General features: G+C 38.1%; 1 protein-coding gene across 2 annotated transcripts in view; it reads right to left on the bottom strand.

Moving 5' to 3' along the window:
• SLC12A7 (solute carrier family 12 member 7) overlaps positions 1–18,222 on the bottom strand; it is a 141,431-nt gene that overhangs the window by 45,571 nt on the left and 77,638 nt on the right. For both annotated transcript variants that reach the window (XM_036754591.1, XM_036754600.1), the window contains exons 8-13: positions 15,218–15,432; positions 13,954–14,121; positions 8,325–8,423; positions 7,697–7,754; positions 6,915–7,089; positions 2,517–2,635 (exon numbers count right to left, since the gene is read on the bottom strand). In XM_036754591.1, the coding sequence (XP_036610486.1) occupies positions 2,517–2,635; positions 6,915–7,089; positions 7,697–7,754; positions 8,325–8,423; positions 13,954–14,121; positions 15,218–15,432 (834 nt within the window). The remainder of the gene's footprint in view (positions 1–2,516; positions 2,636–6,914; positions 7,090–7,696; positions 7,755–8,324; positions 8,424–13,953; positions 14,122–15,217; positions 15,433–18,222) is intronic.

Here is an 18,222-nt window from a genome sequence, read left to right as displayed (position 1 = left end):
GAAATGCAAATTAAACCAACTCTGACGTACTGCCTCACACCTATCACATTGGCTAACATGACAGAAATGGAAAAATGACAAACGCTAGAGAGGATGTGAAAAAACTGAAACTCCAATGCACCACTGGTGGAGTTGTAAATTGACTCAAATTATTCTGGAGAAATTTGACCCAGCAATACCACTACTAGGGTCTATAGCCCAAAGAGATCAAAGAAAAAGGACCTATATGTACAAAAATATCAAAGGTCTTTTGTGGTAGCAAAAACTTGGAAACGGAGAAGATGCCCATCAATTGTGGAATGGCTAAACAAGTTGTGGTACATGATTGTGATGGAATACTACTGTACTATAAGAAAAAGAGGAGCAGGACGGTTTCAGAAAAATCTGGGAAGTCTTAGATGAACTCATGCAAAGTGAAATGAGCAGAACCAGGATAATACTGTAACAAGAGTATCAGGATGATGATCAATTATGAAAGACTTAGCTATCTGATCAAGACATGATCCAAGACAAGTTTGAAGGATTCGTGATGAAAAATGCTATCTACTTCCAAAGAGAGAACTACTGAAGAGGTCTGAATGAAGACCAAAGTACAAAATTTTCATTTATTTTTCTTGCCTTTTTTTGCAACATTGCTAATATGGAAATATATTTTCATAATTTCACAAGTATAATTGATATCATTTGGTTGTCTTCTCAATTGGTAGGGGACTGAAGACAGCATGAAAACTCAGAACTCAAAAATTTTTGAAAAATGAATGTTTTAAAAAAGAGCGTGTGTGTGTGTGTGTGTGTGTGTGTGTGTGTGTGTGTGTTTGAAGTTAATTGAAGCCTTCTATAGCGTGGGGGAAGACAGGAGGAGGAGATAAATAAAATAAAAAGTACACAGCACAGAACAAAAGAAAATCTACAAGGAAGCATAGAAAAGCTTGGTTGCTTTGAAAGCAATGCATAAGATTTATTACACAGGTTTTATTGTTTTATATTTAATTGTTTTATATTTAATACTCTCTTCCGTTTTGCTGTATACATGGAAATGTTCTTTTTTTCCTTCTCATTTTGTATTAAGTTTAAAATGAATTTAAAAAATTCTGAAAGCTATTTTCTTATTAAAGTATTCCAAAAGGTTTTAATTACATTACCGGCAACTTAGCTCTGTGAATTATCATTCTCAGCCCTGTTCTCAAATCCACTTTATTATTTACGTACATGGTAAATGCTAAAATTTATTTCCATTCCTATCGAATAGGAAGCATGGAAAAGTTTCCTGAATACCAAAGGGTACAACGACCAAAAAAGGTTAGGAACCCTGAACTCAAGAGTTTGCCTAATAAACTCATGCACTCGCCCAGTATTCACTACCAAATCTTTTTTGGCAAATCTCTCTCTTTAGTGGTTACCTAGCTAACAGACTCAAGGTTCAACATTTCCATTCATGGTAACCTCCAGGCTTATTGTTGACTCCCCAAGAGTCTTGATTTTCCCATATACTGAGATATCAGGTCCTGTGTGATTCTTCTACAAAGACTCTCAGATCCATGGCTACGATCCCTGCCATCACTCTAGTGCATAAACCTAATTACTCTCTCTGGTCCAATCTTCCTCATCCATTCTGCACCCCCATATCTTTCTAAAGTCTTCCATCATGAGCTATACTAAACCCACACCTATCTTGCACAGTTCACCAAAGGCAAAGCCTCTGATCCATTCAAGTTGGTCTTAATTGTCCCCATTCATTTCTTTTTCTTCACTTCTACTTCTCGCCTCCTAAGTATTCCAATCCAATGGCCCTTCAAAGGGCAACAGCCATTGTGAAGCCTCTTGCAGATAATCTCAGTATAGGACTACCCCACTTCCTTAACTCACAGCCATGATCCAGACCACTTGTTGCCACCACCTCTGTGGCACAGCAGTAAGTAGACGATGTTCAATCAGGGGACCCAGGTTCAAATCCCATTTCAACAACTGTGACCAGAGGTAAGTCTCTTTCCTCATCTGTAAAACTGGAGTGGGGTAGGGCTAGATCACCTCTAAATCCCCTTCTAGCCTACACATATGATCCTATAAGATGATGTATTGTATTCTTTATGTATTTGTATATTACGTATTCTATTCTTTTAGGATTGTTACCCCACTCTTCATTAACATGGTTCCAGTTAGTCTGTGAGCTCTGTGGCCTGAGAGGGCATCTTCTTTATATGCTTACAATACTTCAAATAGACTATTTGTGCCCAGCCTGTGGTAGAGCCTTCCAAGCTCGTACTGGTCTGATCAGCCACAGTCAGACACCCTGTACCTCAACCCCAACACAGTGATGTCATTTTGGTCCTCTCAAATTTCTTTTTAAGATGCTAGGTTTTTAAAAATCAGGATATCTATTGTTAAGAGAGAAAGGAATTAGGAAGTAGAAGAATGAAGGAAGGGGAATAAAGAAGAGAGTAGTACTTTAAAAGTCAAACAAATGGAATTTACTCAAACAATATTTACTGTATTTCCATCCTGACAAGTGTACTTACATTGAAAGAATTGGTGCTACGCTGTCCAAGGAAGCAATCAGGATTCCTATTTCACAGATGAGAGCAGTGAGGAGTAAGGCCCATGTGGGCTCCCCATTTGCTTTCCCATGACCAAACACCTAATTCAAGTAAAGAGCATAAATTATTGTGATTATTTTTGAGTCCATTTTGCTGCAGAGGTATGACAAAGGACCACATTCCAGTAAACAAAAGTTCACTTTTTTTTTTTTTTTACAATTAGGGCTGAAAGAAAAAGTCATGCTCAGCTCTCTTTGTGCATGTAACTTTTTCTAAAGTTTTGCTATGTGTGAGGGAGAAAAACAAATAGTGAATTTTCCCAAAATGTCAACATAACTGCAAGACGAAACAACTCAAAAAAGAACCAAATGTTAGGAGCTAAACTGTTTAGCTGCTTCTGAGAAGAAATGTCCAATAAAAATAAGTAAAAGTTATCCTCGAGAACCCTGCATTTGTCTTAAAAAATGGATGACCCTGGAAGGAACAGAACTAGTAGTCCTAAAAACTGTTTTAGTTGGAAAGAGGATCAATGTGTATTCTCTTACTAGCTGACTGATGTACTGACCTCAAATTTGCAAAGGAAAAATGGGCCAAGATCAGGAATTGGCCCCCCCAGGTCCGCAAAATATATCAACTGGGCAGAAACATTCTTCGTGGCCAAACAGCAACTGCTTCTAGCCAAAAATAATTCTGCAACATATATACATCCAGCTGGTGGCATCAGTCAGCCACTTTTGGAAGAATTTTGTTGTTCATCTCCTCCTCCTGAAATACACTCCTCTATACTGTTCCTTCAATGCCTTAGTAGTGCAGGACGGTGACCTTGTATTCCTGAAGACCATGCCAACAGAAAATAAAATCCTAGCTCTGAAGTCTCTGGGGTTAGAAATGATAATGACTGTACATCTATTGGTCGAGGGCAATTACAGCTAAGTCCAGAAAGTGTTGGCACCAAAAGTCACGGGGTGGTGACTTGGGGGAGTAAGATAAATCAATTAGAGGCAGCTAGCTGATGCAGTGGATCTTGGAGTCAGGAAGATTTAGGTTCAGAGGCAGCCTCAGACACTTATTAGCTACGTAGCCCTGGACAAGTCACTTAACCCCTGAACTGATCTGGAAAATGGAGGCAAACAGAAGAAGGAAATGGCCAACATTATCTTTCGTAAGAAAACCCCACAGACATAGTCCACAGGGTCACACAGAGTCAGACAAGACTGAACAACAAAAATAACAACAATAAATCAATTTAGACTTAACCTGAGGCCTGGAAAGAATATGATATGTATCAATGGAGGGAGCACCTACTCTAATGAAGTCATAGATCCATAAAGTGCCTAATGGTAAATGGTGTGCTGTAAACATCTGCTAAAAGGTGTAGTAGGCACTAAATTTTTTTTAGCAGAACTTCTAACAGCAGTCTATGGCTACTGGGAAAAGGATACTCAACAAGTAGGAAAAATTTATCAGTTCACATAAATCATAAAATATCTCAAATATAGAAAACAGTTGACAAAATATTCCCTGGCCATTTTTTTTAAAACATTAAAAGCTAAACACATTTGTGGCACTTTTCATTTAAAGTGAAATGTAAGACGATATTTAGTTGGCAGAGAAACAATTCAAAGTGAAAGGGACACTGTTTTAGTGATGAAGATAAAAACAATATTCAAGGGGAGTTTTTGTTTTTTTTTTTTTAAAAGGAACATGATTCCAAACCAGGAATTTTTTCTTCTGCGTTAGTCAACTCCCTTTAAAGTATCATGCTCAATTCTGTATACTGTCCTATAAAGGGGACACTTACAAGCAATATCTCCAAAAGGACTGCAAAGATGGCAAGGGGTCTCAAAACACATCACCATACAATGACTAAACAAATGGCAGATGTTTAGCTTGAAGAACGGATGACAAGAGCAAGTTCTCAAATATTTGAAGGTCTGCCATGTAGAAGAGAGTATGGCTTACTCTCTGTAGCCTCAGGGAATAAAAAAAGGGCTAATGAATATAAGCTATACCAAGCCAAAGGCCTCTTTATAAAACAAGCTAACAATATGAGCCGTCTCAAAATGGAACATGTCTTTTTTGTTAAGTTATGAATTCTTTGCCCCGGAAAAATCTTCAAAAGATGAGATGGTCACCTCTTTAAAATGTAACTCACAGGATTCGTATGCATAAATTATTTCATGATATATGCACATCTCATTGGAAACCTTAATAAACTATATCCGTATGATGTTTTATTATCAAGACAGAGATAGTGTGGCATAATGGACAGAATGTGGGCTATGAGGCACGAAGTTATTGCTATTCAGTCTTATCTGACTCTTCCTGACCCCATTTGAAGTTTTCTCAGAAAAGATACTGGAGTGGTTTGCCATTTCCCCCTCCAGCTCATTTTACATGAGGAAACTGAGACAAACAGGGTTAGGTGACTTACCCAGGGTTATAGAGCTAATAAGTGTCCTAGTTCAAATCTGAACTCAAGTCTCCTCAACTCTAGGCCCAGAGCTCTATCCACTGTGCCAACTAGCTATATTTGAGGCAGGAAGAATGTGGTCTAACTTGGTTCAAATTCCTTCCTCTGATGCCTACTGGTGACCAGCTTTTCTAAGTGACAGAGAGGGTTTTGATCTATTTTGGAGCAAATTTTCACACTGGGACACTTATTACGGTTATCTTTAGAAGGGATTATTGTATTGAATGGAAGATTGGACAAGATGAGCTTAAAGGCACGTTATAACTCTAAGATCCTAGACTACAGATTCTTAGTCTTTTGGTTTGTATGATGGAGCCCTTTGGCATTCTGGTGAAGCCTATGGACTCCTCAGAATAATGTTTTATCTTATAACACACAGAATTACAAAGGAAACCAATCATTTAGAAATGTGGTAATCAAAAGAAATTTTTTTAAGTTTACCTAGCCCTCTTCTAGACCAACTAGAAGAAGTGTACATAAATCACTTCACACACCTTAAAACACTATAAAAATGTGCACTGCTCTATACAATTAAAGAAGGGAATGAGCATTTATAGAGTGCCTACTATGTGCCAGATACTGTGCTGAGCACTTTTTACAACCATTATCTCATCTGATCCTGATATTTCTGGACTGGTATTACCCTTATTTCCAGTGAAGGAAACTGAGGTAAACAGAGATTAAGTGACTTTCCCCAGGATCACACAGCTAGTGTCTGAGGCCAGATTTGAACTCAGCTCTTCTTGACTCCAAATCGAGCATTCTATCCACTGTGCCACAGCTGCCTCTAAAGACAAGACTAATTAATAATCATTAATGAAAGAATACTTTGCTTTTTGTTCTAAGATCATTCTCTGAAACTTTTGTATGAGATGATTCAAGTCAATAAGCAGTTTTCAAGGAGAGAGAAAACTGACCAGAAGAAGTGGACCATATTACTTTTTCCTGACTGAAATAATTTCATTGTAAATCATCAATATTAATAACAAAATGGTAAGTTCATCCTTCCTTCTCAAAGAGGCCAATGACATCAGGAGGGTGATATCTTGACTTGCAAGTGAATTGGATTTAAATGAGGCAGGAGTGTGCCAAGTCCTCAGCCTCACTCTCTCCTACAGAGTCATCGGGGTCCAGTTGCGAGACATAGGTCAAGATGACTGGTGATGGCCCCGGATGCAGTGGCAGACCTTGGCCTTCTTAAGCTAAGGTCTTTCCCAGGTCTCAGTTTGTCTGAGGCAACACCCATTCAGTGATTTAAGGCTAAGAAATTCATTAAGAAATTATTAATAATTCATTAAGAAATTAATCTTCATTAAGAAATGAGGCAAAAGCTGGCCTCTTTTATCAACTCAAAAAAAAAAAAATCAATCTGGGAGGAGAAGAATCTCTGGATTTCTGGCCAGAAAAGAAATAACTGCTATTTACACTCACTCTGAATCATCAAAACCCAAACAATGCCTTTGGGCTGGAACCTATTATTGGCCAATTAATGATCAAAGTCTTTTTGTTAAATCCATTCTGTAACCCATCTTTGGAGAAGACATTCATGATTCTAGGATACCATCTTCACTAGTAGCTTCCTTTAAAACTACTCCCTCTACTGCCCCTTCAGAGGCAAGCTATGCCCTTGATGGAGACATCTTTATTTTCCCTGTAGTGCTCATCTGGCACATCTGAGGGACAGCAGCATAGTTGTCAGGGCTACATTCCATGTGATAACATGGTTATAACTGTTTCTTTCCCTAAGTACCAATCTATCATTTCAGAAAAGCAATGTGGTTGTGTCTCCCTGGATAGCAAAGAAGCTCCTTGAGGAAGCTGTTCCATAGTTGGTACTTAATGACTGCCATGCCCAAGGTAGTGACAAAAGTCTTTAAAAAAAAAAAACACTTGGCACCTGTCCTCACCTGAAGGAATGGCACAATTCCATCTCTTGCAATAGCCTGCAGTAGCCTAGGTGCACCTGTTAAGCTCTGTAGGCCAGCCCCACAGGTAGAGAAGAAGGAGCCAATGACAATGACCCAGGGAGATGGCCAGGCCAGCATGCCAATAACAAGATTTCCTTTGAGGGCTTCTCCAAACCTAGAAAGGAGGAAAGGATGAGCCTGAGTATTAGTAGTGCCAGGTTTTTGAGGTGCTAAAGCACAAGCAGATGAGTTAATTGATTTTTTTCAAATTTCTTTGTTTTTTGATAGTTTTGCTAAAAGAAAAATGTAGCTAATAATGCAGACATGACTCAGCATTTTTGGTTCAGAATGAAGAAAATACTAATTAAAACTACCTTGAGGTGCTATTAAGGGCTCTACAACAGAAGACTATTCAAACTAGACTCTCTTATGTGGACAGGTGAGTATATATGTGTGTGTAGAATATGTTGTATATTATACACACATGCACAGCATAATACACTATTCTTTATGTTACACATAATATACTGTGTTATATTACATATACTGGATATTATACACACACGCAAAATACAATATGCATAATACAGAATATACAGTATACTGTATACACACACACGCACACACACATACAAGTAAGTAGGCTAATGTTGTGGGTGTATAACATTTTACTACAACTTTAAATAAAAAATGCAAAGGATTTCAATCCCCTATTTAAATGCTGCTTTGCCTGGTGAAATCAAAATTTGCATGTTAGAAACTAAAAATTAAAATGAACATACTTATCTCTCAAAATTACACCTTCTATACAGGCTCCAAAAAGTACAATGCAGGACAAATCTAGTTTGGTAAGTTAAGGGACAATGATAAGTCAAGAGAAATACAGAAATAAGCTCAAGGACTAAGGAAGATATGAAGAAGTGGGAGCTGGCTATACTGCTAGAAGCTTCTTAAAGGCACTTGCCAAAGAGCTCCCTACAGCATAATAGAATACTATGGTCTCAAAAGATTGAGAACATTCTTGCTCAGAATCATGAATCAGCAGGAAAATGTTTAGACTGAGGTATCTCCAATCTCCACCCCACCCCCAAAAGCAAGAACTAATCTTAAATTCCAAAATAATTTCTGTGTTAAAATTCTGATTTTTTTCTCCTTTTCCCTCAAATTTATTGAATAACTTTCTGCTAGGTTAAAAATAATTCTGTTTGCTCCAAGTATTTAGAAAAACGATAATTATGGCCACAGGCTTGAGAAATTCTTTTGGAAAAAGATATCTGCATTCTGATTCCAATCAGCACAGTTGTTAGGAAAGAAATTATCAGTGAAGAGAAGTGGGATGTGAAATTTGACATTCCACAAAAGACCAGAACAGAGGCACCTAACATCTCAACATCTTTGCCCAAAGGATACAGATAAAAGATGTGGTCGCAATTGCCAAAATTGTTCCAGTAGGGATGGATTTCTGAGCATCCCTCAAATCACCAGATCTGTTTGAACCTGCCATAATACCTAAAACACAGACAAAACCAGTTATTTTCGTCTATCTTATAAACTGTGAGAGATATGCGAACTTTTAAGCTGAAGTTAAGAGCCTATAGAAAGCCTTGTTTATTCAGAGATCAAACTCACCCACATCAGAACATGACTTCAATCTGCCATCTACAAAGCCACTGAACTCAAGCCAGATTGGTTTTTCTTTGGGCCCTTACCCCATTCAGATTTTTTTTACTCTCATTTAACACATAATTTCACCAATTCTGACTGTCCACCTTCCTCAGCCACCGCTAGCTAAGAGGCAATAAGCTAGCAAGGGGATGGGAAAACAGGCTGTCAAAGGGAAGTAGAGCCTACCATCTCAGAAATAAACTATCAATGAGCAACAAAACAAAGGTGAAATCATGTTCAAGATCTACTAAGTAGACAAGGAAATACAGACCACATTTTTTTTCCTATTTTTTGAAATATATTTTATTTTTTCCCCACGTTAAAACAATTTTTAATATTTGGGTTTTTTTTAATCTTGAGTTCCAAATTCTATCCCTTCCTTTTTCCTTGCCCTACCTCCCAAGACATTAAGCAATCAGATATAGGTTATACATGTGCAATTACGTAAAACATTTCCATATTTAAGACTACATTTTTTAAAAGAACTTCCTACAAAATAAAATAAATTGGTGAAAGGGGGATTTGAAGGAGTGACCATCAGACATCTAGAAAATTCTCTTAGGTGGAATACTTTGTTTCTTTATTGTTGCTTGGTACCTGAGGCACTACAGCATTGGTTTTTAATAACCAAATAGATTGGTTTTGATTCTATGAAGTGGTGAAACATACAAATGGCAAAGCAAAACTAAGGTAAACTTCCTAGTAACATGGACAAAAATTATGCTATTAAATAATATCACACTTTTAAAGATATATTCCTTCTCTTTCCTCATTCAAAGTGTCAGTGCTCACAGTCAGGGCTGGCTTTGTATCCCTTCCACAACAAGGCAGGTTAGGGATGTGGCATCCCTATGTTCTAGAAAATCTGTGTAAAATGTTTTGGCCCTGCCATCATGCCAGAGAAGAAGCCTGAATTATAATGGTAATAGAAGATAAAAAAAGATATTATACAATACTGTACATACATTTTATGCATTTCTGAGTTTCTAAATCTTTTCTGTCTTGTCTGCTGGTCTTCGCATGTCATCTATGGCTTCCACAAAACTCCCTCAAGATTCCCATTTAATTTAACTTCTTATGCCAACCTCAGATATAGCTAAACCATGATGGGAAAAAGTCGCAATGTGGAAGAGATAACTAACTATACTCACTTCTGTGCCAGGACATTATCTCTCAAATCTCAACAATTCCGTAACTAATCAGTAGGAGTGATCTTGCTAAAGGCCTCCTTCTTTATAATCTGAATGGCCCAAGGAAAAGGAATTCTTGGTAAAGAGTTCCAGCGCTAACTGATGTTACTACTTAAAATGTCACTTCTGGACATGGTCCGGGAACTTAAAAACAAAGTAAAATGAGATTTCGAGAAATATACTGCAATATAATTGGTTTTCCTTGTGAATATATATATTTTATTTCATGCATCTAAGCACATTATTATGAGAAGAGGGTCCATGACATAAAAAAAAAGGTCAATAGTCAAGTACCAGAGGCTATTATTATAAAGCGGCACAATCTCAAGTGTTGCTGGGTAGAAAGCAGGAGGGATAAGGGGGTCTGGGTGAGAAGAATAATGTTAGCTTCTTGTTTTAACTAAGTACAACTGTTTCTGTGCTGCTTATGGGCTACAAGTGCTGGTAGCACCCCTAAATTTCAGTCCCTTAGGGCGATGCTCACCCTTACCCTGACCTAGTTATACTCCACAGAGTATCATTTCCACCAAAAGGGATCCTGCTTCTTTCTGAACTCCAAGTGAATATAGCTGGCCTTAAAAATAGTATAATTGGTCTCTAGGACCCAAGGAAAATAAGTTAGTCCCATAAGGCCTTCTTTGATCCAACTTATGTTTAACCTTACAACAAACCCTGGCAAAGAGCTTAAGGTAAAAATTAAAGAAGACATTTTGCAGGTGCAAAAATTTGTTTCAAGGAAAGAGGCACTGACAATGATTGAAGGGGCTTCTTGGTCATATACGTGTGTGTGTGTGTGTGTGTGTGTGTGTGTGTGTGTGTGTATGCATGTACATCTGTGTGTACATATATGTGTGCGTATATATATAGCACCTATATATACATGTACATATATATGTGTGTGTGTCATATTTTTAAGTTTCACATCTTCATTCATCTATTTTTCTTATTCATCCAATATTATTGCATTATTTCTTGTAACATGAGAGAAAAATGTGGTATTTCCTAATTAAGTGTAGAATAATACAGATGGCTTTTGGGAAGAGGTTCATTCTCAGCCACTTGAAAAAGCATCATTTTTGCTTTGAATTAAGAGACTCCTTTCTTCAGTTTGCAACAACTCCAATTAATCAAGTAGAACTTGTATGGATCAGTGGTACTCAGCCTGTTCCAAGACTCTAGATTATTCTTTCTGTCCCAAAGATAACAGGATTAAATGTTGCCAGATGCAAGACATCCAAAGCTCCCCCAGCTCCAATAACATCTAAAGAGAGGGATCAAGCCTGCGTGCTTCTTGGCTTGGCTGAGGATACAGTGGAACACAGCAGCAGCTGGGTGGCTCTGGGTCTTAACAGCGCATCTGAAGCTCCTTAAAGATATTTTTACATGACCAATGGTAACAATTCCTTATCACTAAGTTAGAAGTTTCCTTATTCTATTCAGAGAAAAGGGAACATTTGCATGGTGACAAAGGCAGGTAGAAATGGCCTGGGAAAATTCCACTGGAGGCTGGAAAACCATTTCACTGGATTTAGTTGCTATTCATCTAATCTGACCCTTTTATGGAAGATAAGATGCATTCAAAGCTATTAAATCTCTCTCTACATGCAGTCATGCTGGGGTATCAAATGAGGACTATGACACAAACCTTCTGAGGATCTGGAACAACTGTGCTGGGCTGACTGTAGCCAAGATAGCATCCTGTCCCATTTAGAAACCCTTTTGTTGCCTCAAAGTAGTAGCACCACAACCACTGGTTCACCTAAATTGGTCTTTCAGAAAATCAGTGATGTTCTTTGACTAGAGAGGGAAATGATCTCTGGCTGACTAGCAGCTTTAAAAACAAAAGCAACATACATAAAGATAATCAGCTATCCAATCTCACCAAGAGGGCATGGATGATCATTCACCAGAAGTAGGTACTGACAGACTGAACTCAAGCAGATCACCCATTTAAAAGCTGAGCTATTCCTGAAGCATTACACTAGCCTGTGATGAAAAACAAGTCTTAAAATATGCCCTTTCAATTCTCATGAAATGAGAAGTGGTTGGGTCTAAAATAAGTGCTTTATGTGTAGAACCTATATCTGATTGTTTACCATCTCAGGGAGGGGAGAGAGGCAGGGAAGGAGGGATAGAATTTAGAACTCAAAGCTTCAAGTAAAAATGTTAATACAAAAAAAAAAGCAAGAAATATTGAATAAAATTATACCACTACTGGATTTAGGTATTTAAAAAATAAAATAGGTGCTTTACTATGTACGGCATTCTACAGTGGCCTCTTAATACTCAAGGCAACTCAAATACCATAAATTGCAGAGGTCTGCATTAGTGGTGGGAATCCCTACATGGGAAATCCTCCCCAGAGCTCCCAAAATATTCCTCTGAAAAACTGCAACACTATTCATAACACAGGTGACGTTGTCTTAAATAAAACTGCTTAAGATTTTGGAATGAAAAATACTAGCCTTTAACTGGAGAGTGTAAAGACTATAATAAATAATTTAGTTTCTATAATTATCAATGACTTCAGAAGACAGGAGAGTCCTGAAAATAGAAGGCTGGAATGGGAAGATAGAAAAAAAGAGCTCGAAGAGATTTGGGGGGGGGGTCATCTAATCCAATTCTCTATTTTGTAGATGAGGAAATTAAGGTTCAAAAGTTAAGTAACTTCACAGGACCTTAAGCGGAGATTTGGAGGGGACAGAGGCCTCTCAGTCCAACTACTCCGTTTTATAGACAGGTAAATTAAGTGCTATAAGCAGAAGTGAGGAAAGATGCAAGGATATTAGATATTTTATGGATGGATATTTTAAAATTGAGTCACCCTAAAACAAAAAAAAAAACCCCACAAAACATAATCTATACAATCCTATGGGCACTCTTTTATCAAAGGTAATATCCTGGGAGGTGGAAATCCAAGCTCTGAAAAGAAATACATAAATCCTAGAGAGTTATAATGTTTGTCCTTTTGCTTACAGCTTAATTAATTCTCCATACAAGTTGAAGCGGCATGTATTATATCATGTGCCAGTGAACCAGTCTTCAGTGAGCAGTGGAAGAAGAGTCTTCTGGACAATAGCTATGGTTCCCTTTTCCGGTTTTTGCTTTAATCTTCTACAGCCCCAAAAGATGAAACTAAATGTCTGGGACTTCCATGAGTGGCAGATTCTGTGCTATGAATCATTCTCATGATGTTCAAGAAGAAAAACATTTTGGAACACTTTTGGATAGGATACAGTTGTTTCTAATGCTGAAAAACTGGGCTATCCCACTAGCTAAAATTCCTTTTCAGTCCTTGCTTTTAAGACAAACTTAACTCTGTGGGATAAATAGGTAGCACATTAGATAGAGCACCAGGCCTAGAGTATGGAGAACTTGAGTTCAAATCCAGTCTCTAATGACACTGAGTAGCTGTGTGACCCTGGCCAAGTCACTTAAGCCTGACTGCCTCACAAAATTAAAAAAAAAAAAAAGAAATTTTAACAGGTCGACTATCTTCCAAAATTTAATGAAAATGTTACCTTAAACTTTGAAAAATAATTCCCACTGGCACATGATAAAATAGTACTTTATGTGATAAAGCACACAATTGGCTGACCAGAGAGAGTAAGTTAACACTGAAAATCATTCCCTTCCATAAAAGGTGTAGGTTTTCAAAATCACTCCAGAAATTTTAGTTCAGGTTACTATTATCTAGCTGTCTTTCTTATTCTTTTTTAAAGAATTTAAGAAAATCACTTCGGAAAAGGTAATTTGGGTAACTGTAATCCACAAAGCTTCAAGGCTCCTTGAGCCTTTGTACAAAGCACCGCAGGGGCAAAGCTGGAAGGAGCCTTGGACATCACCTGGTCCAGGGGTTCTTTCTTAACCTTTTTGTGTCTTGGAGCTTTTTGGCAGTCTGGTGAAATCTATGGATTCCTTCTCAGAATGTTTTAAATGCATAAAATACATAGGATTACAAAGAAAACCAATGATATGGAAATACATCTTTTTCTAAATATTTTTTGAACATCAAGCCCAAGCCCCATCTTTTACTGATCTCATATATATGCTCAACAAAAGTTCTACTTTATTTGTAGGGAAATAGTACCAGAACTTCTGGACCCCCACAACAGCCCTTTCCCCCAAAAAACGCAAAAAGGAAAAAAAACAACAGAAAACCTCCAAATGAAAGAATATGTTACCTGTCACAGATGGGAAATAAATTCCTACCAACATTGTAAAGTAGGTCATGATGTCTGTCAATACATAAGGCAGGCCGCTAGTTTTTGTTTCCTCTGGCACAGGGACTGAAGGCATATCTTTCTTTTCTACAAATGCTCCCTTATCTGCATAAGAACTCCACAGATTTTCTGTTAACAGAAAAGGGGAACAAAAAGATACTCTTATGAAACACCATTCCTTTGACTTGGAACTCAGTTATGGTCTTGAAGGAAATCACTTGGACTTGACAATGTCAATCTCAAGCCTTTGGTAGTACAAAATTAAGCAAGACCCTCTACAGGTTAAGATATTAGGGGTTAAAAACAAAACTCTTAAATTTATTTCAATAATTTATTTTTTTTAAATATAGTTCTCACCCAATTTATGCCTAGTCTTGCACTAAATAGCTCAGTGCTAATATTCCCCCACTCCAAGAGCTTCACTGTCTATAACACAACAACTTTGGACTCATCGGCATGGCTTTCAAGCCCCTCCCTACACTCCCTGCTCTATTGTCTGGTTCTGTAGATGTGGAAGCCCAGTGCTCTTCTTCCTAGATCAAGTGGTCTAAAAAGCTTTACTCATGCTATTCCCTCCACACCAGGGATGCCCCAACTCCAACCTCATTAAATCCAACCCTGCTTTCAAGCCCTCTGTATTTTCCATGAAGCCTTCCCCTGCTTTTCCTAGTCACAGCAATTTTGCTTCAAAAAACTGACTGTATGATGGTTTCATTTGTTCCCAACCAGGCTCCTTGAGAACACAGCTGTATCAGATATAATATCACATGTAGGCTCGTAGATTTTGAGCTGGAAGGGGCCCTGATGTGGTAGACAGAATCAAGAAGACCTGAGTTCAAATCCCACTTCAGACACAGCTGTGCATTTTAACCTCTATGTCTGTTTGTTCATCTGGCCTCCAGGGTTCAGTTCATAACATAATAAATACTCCACTAATGGAACACTAATACAAAACATGATGACGTTCAACTTAAGTAGGGGATGTGCATTTCTAGGATGGGATTTCTATCTAAATTCTCTATTTTAAACTTTGTCCATTTTCTACAAAAGGATGAGGTTACCAGCTTGTCTCATTAGAAGAAAAAAAGTAAATGCAGAAAAATCAGAGAGGATAGTTTTATTCCTATTGTCAATGCTCTTCTGTCCACCTTCCTTTTTCCTTTCTATCCATCATTTCTTCCTTTCCTTTTCCAAACAGCGTTTAACTCATTCTTTTTAAACTTACTTAGTATGACACCACTGGAAATCCCTGGAATTCCCTGAATTTCAGTCACATTGTTTTGATAAAAGTAATCATCGCATGTGGCATTGGGCATAGAACTGTTGCAGAAGAGTCGCCAGAGGTGTGTTGTTGTTACCGTCTCATTATTTATGAGTTGGAATTTAGCACAGACATCAAAGTCGCGATTTGATAACGTGCGATTCCCAAGAAGACAAACCCTAAACAGAATGAAAGCCAATTAGAAGAACATGGAGATCTTGTCTCTTTTCCTCAATTGGTCAAAACCACTGAGAATGCATCATATGGGAAATTTCAACATGAGACCCCTATCACACACCCACACCCACACACACAATGAACTCATCTTTAAATTCTCAAATTTAGATGACCCTAAGTCAGGCCTGCACAACGTACACCAAAGCAGCCCATGGGCAATATGCTGTACAGGCCTATTTTACATGCTCTACATTTTTGTAGGCCTCCTGAAATCCTGGTGGGCCACCAGCACTGTGCGGGCCATATGTTGTGCAAGCCTGCCCTAAGTGTAATGAAAGTGCTTAGCACATATAAGAAATGGGGAAGATACAGACTTCATAATAACCTGGAAAGACCTACATGATCTGATGCTGAGTGAGAGGAGCAGAACCAGGAGAACATTGTACACAACCACAGACATTGATTCTGTGATGAACTAACTTAGATAGACTTGGCTCTTCTCAGCAATACAAGGTTCAAAGACAGCTCCAAAGGACTCATGATGGAGAGAGCTGTCTACATCCGGAGAAAGAACTGTGGACTATGAATGCAGATTGAAGCAAACTATCTGCTCTTTTTTTTCTATATCTTTTTTGGGGGGGTTTGTTTCTTCTTTCTCATGATTCACTCCATTGAACATGGTTCTTCTTTACAACTTGACTATTGTATAAATATGTTTAATGCAAAGGTATATGTAGAACATATATCAGATTCCATGTTATCTTGGGGGGGAGGGGAAGAAAATTTGGAACTCAAAAATCTGTGGAATTGAGTGTGGTAAACTAAAAAGAAGAAGAGTGCTTAGCACAGTGCATGATACACAGTAGGTGCTATATAAGAGCTTATTCTCTTTTCTCTCTTCCCTGCTACCTGAATATACTTTAAAGTTTTAATAGAGATTGACGGGATATACATTTTCTCATCAGCAGTTACTCTGTATTGCTGCCTTACTTGTTCCTTAAGAACTCTTTGGTTTAAACCCATGATTTTTGTCAAAAAGGAACAATTCACTATAGGGAAAGAAATTCCTTACATCCATTGTAGACAGGCAACTCAACCATAACTTACGTAGTCTTAAAGAATTATTTGAAAGGCACTGAGAGGCTCATGGTAACAGTACAGAAAGAGGCAAGGGCAAACCTGGACCCTTTTGTCTCCAAGGGTATCTTACGCCATGCTACCTGCCTCCTCAACTTCCATACTAAAAAGATGAAATGAAATAGGACTTCATAGGCCCAGTGCCTGTTACTATAGTAACATAATGCTTGCTGAATTGTTTGGCTCCATGAAAAATTCAAATATCTCTCTCTCTACACAAACATCTCTCTAAACAGAAACTAGTTTTTCTCCATTCTGTTTAAAAAAAAAAAAAACCACCTCTTCTTCCCCAGACCCACTATGCTATTAACCTCTATGGCCCTTACTTAGCCCCCCGGGACACTGTTCCTGACATATATACAGTATATTACTGCATCTTAACTATGGATCCCAGGTCCTCATAAAGAATGCCAAGGTGCAAATTAAAATGACACCATCATCGGCTTAAATTACTAATTCCAGTGAATGAAGAATGGTGACCTGAACATTAAGAAGATCTCTTCTACAGAGATCGTCAAGACAGCAATGAATCCACTTACCACTGTTTATAACAACTACTCGGAGAAATCACTTTGCCCAACTATAATTTCTTCGGTCGTTTTCCTCAGTTGTGTCTGACTCTTCATGACCCCAGTTGGGATTTTCTTGGCAAAGATACTGGAGTGGTTTGCCATTTCCTTCTCCAGCTCACTTTACAGATGAGGAAACTGAGGCAAAAGGGGTAAAGTGACTTGCCCAGGGTCACCCAGCTAGTAAGGTCTGAGGCCAGAACTGAACTCACAAAGATGAGTCTTCTTTGACTCTAGGCCTGGTACTCTAACCACTGCGCCACCCAGCTGCCCCAAATATAATTTAGTAAAATGTTAAATTGAATAGTGTCATTTTTAACTGGATTAATGAAATTAAACTTGATTAATATAAGAAAAAAGATATCTGTGTCAGGATATTAACTGCTTGGGCAGGAAATTAGCTTTGCCCTAATGAAGGCTTTATTTATTGACTGACTGGCAGCATCTGGAGCTATGCTAATACTGATACTACATACATTAACAAGGGTAACAGAAGATTAAAGCAAGGCAACTTTAAGAGGGAAAATAAGCTTAAGGTCTCAGACTTTAGGGTTTCTGTAAAGACATCAATTGGAAAAGCCATTCTTCAAGTGCTTCAGAGGCAGCGAGGTAGTGCAACAGATAGAGCGCTGAAACCAGAGTCAGGAAGACCTAAGTTTAAATCCAGCCTCAGACACTTACTAGCTGTGTGACCTTGGACAAGTCACTTAACTTCAGCCTTGGTTTCCTCAACTGTAAAATGGGGATAACAGCACCCAAAGGGTTGATGTGAGAATCAAATAAGACAATATTTGTCAAGCACATAGCCCAATGCCTGGAGTATGATAAGTGCTTAAGAAATGCTTCTTTCCTTTCTAACCGAGGGCATTAACTCACCTCAGGTATTTGCAGTTCACAGATCATTCAAGTCAGACTTGAATTTCTGGAATACTGCAGAAAACCTGGAGAGTGATGTAATATGTGATATGTGGATTAAATAGTCTTCAAACCCTAACAAGGGCATTCATTCAGCCTCGGTTCTTTTAAAGACAAACAACCCTCATCCTTTTTAAGATATCAAAACAAAATAATGGCAAAAGATATTTT

Source organism: Trichosurus vulpecula, chromosome 1, assembly GCF_011100635.1.
Source record: "Trichosurus vulpecula isolate mTriVul1 chromosome 1, mTriVul1.pri, whole genome shotgun sequence".
Taxonomy (NCBI): Eukaryota; Metazoa; Chordata; class Mammalia; order Diprotodontia; family Phalangeridae; genus Trichosurus; species Trichosurus vulpecula.
The sequence above is the reverse complement of the archived record's forward strand: the minus strand, read 5'-3'. Positions and strand labels throughout refer to the sequence as shown.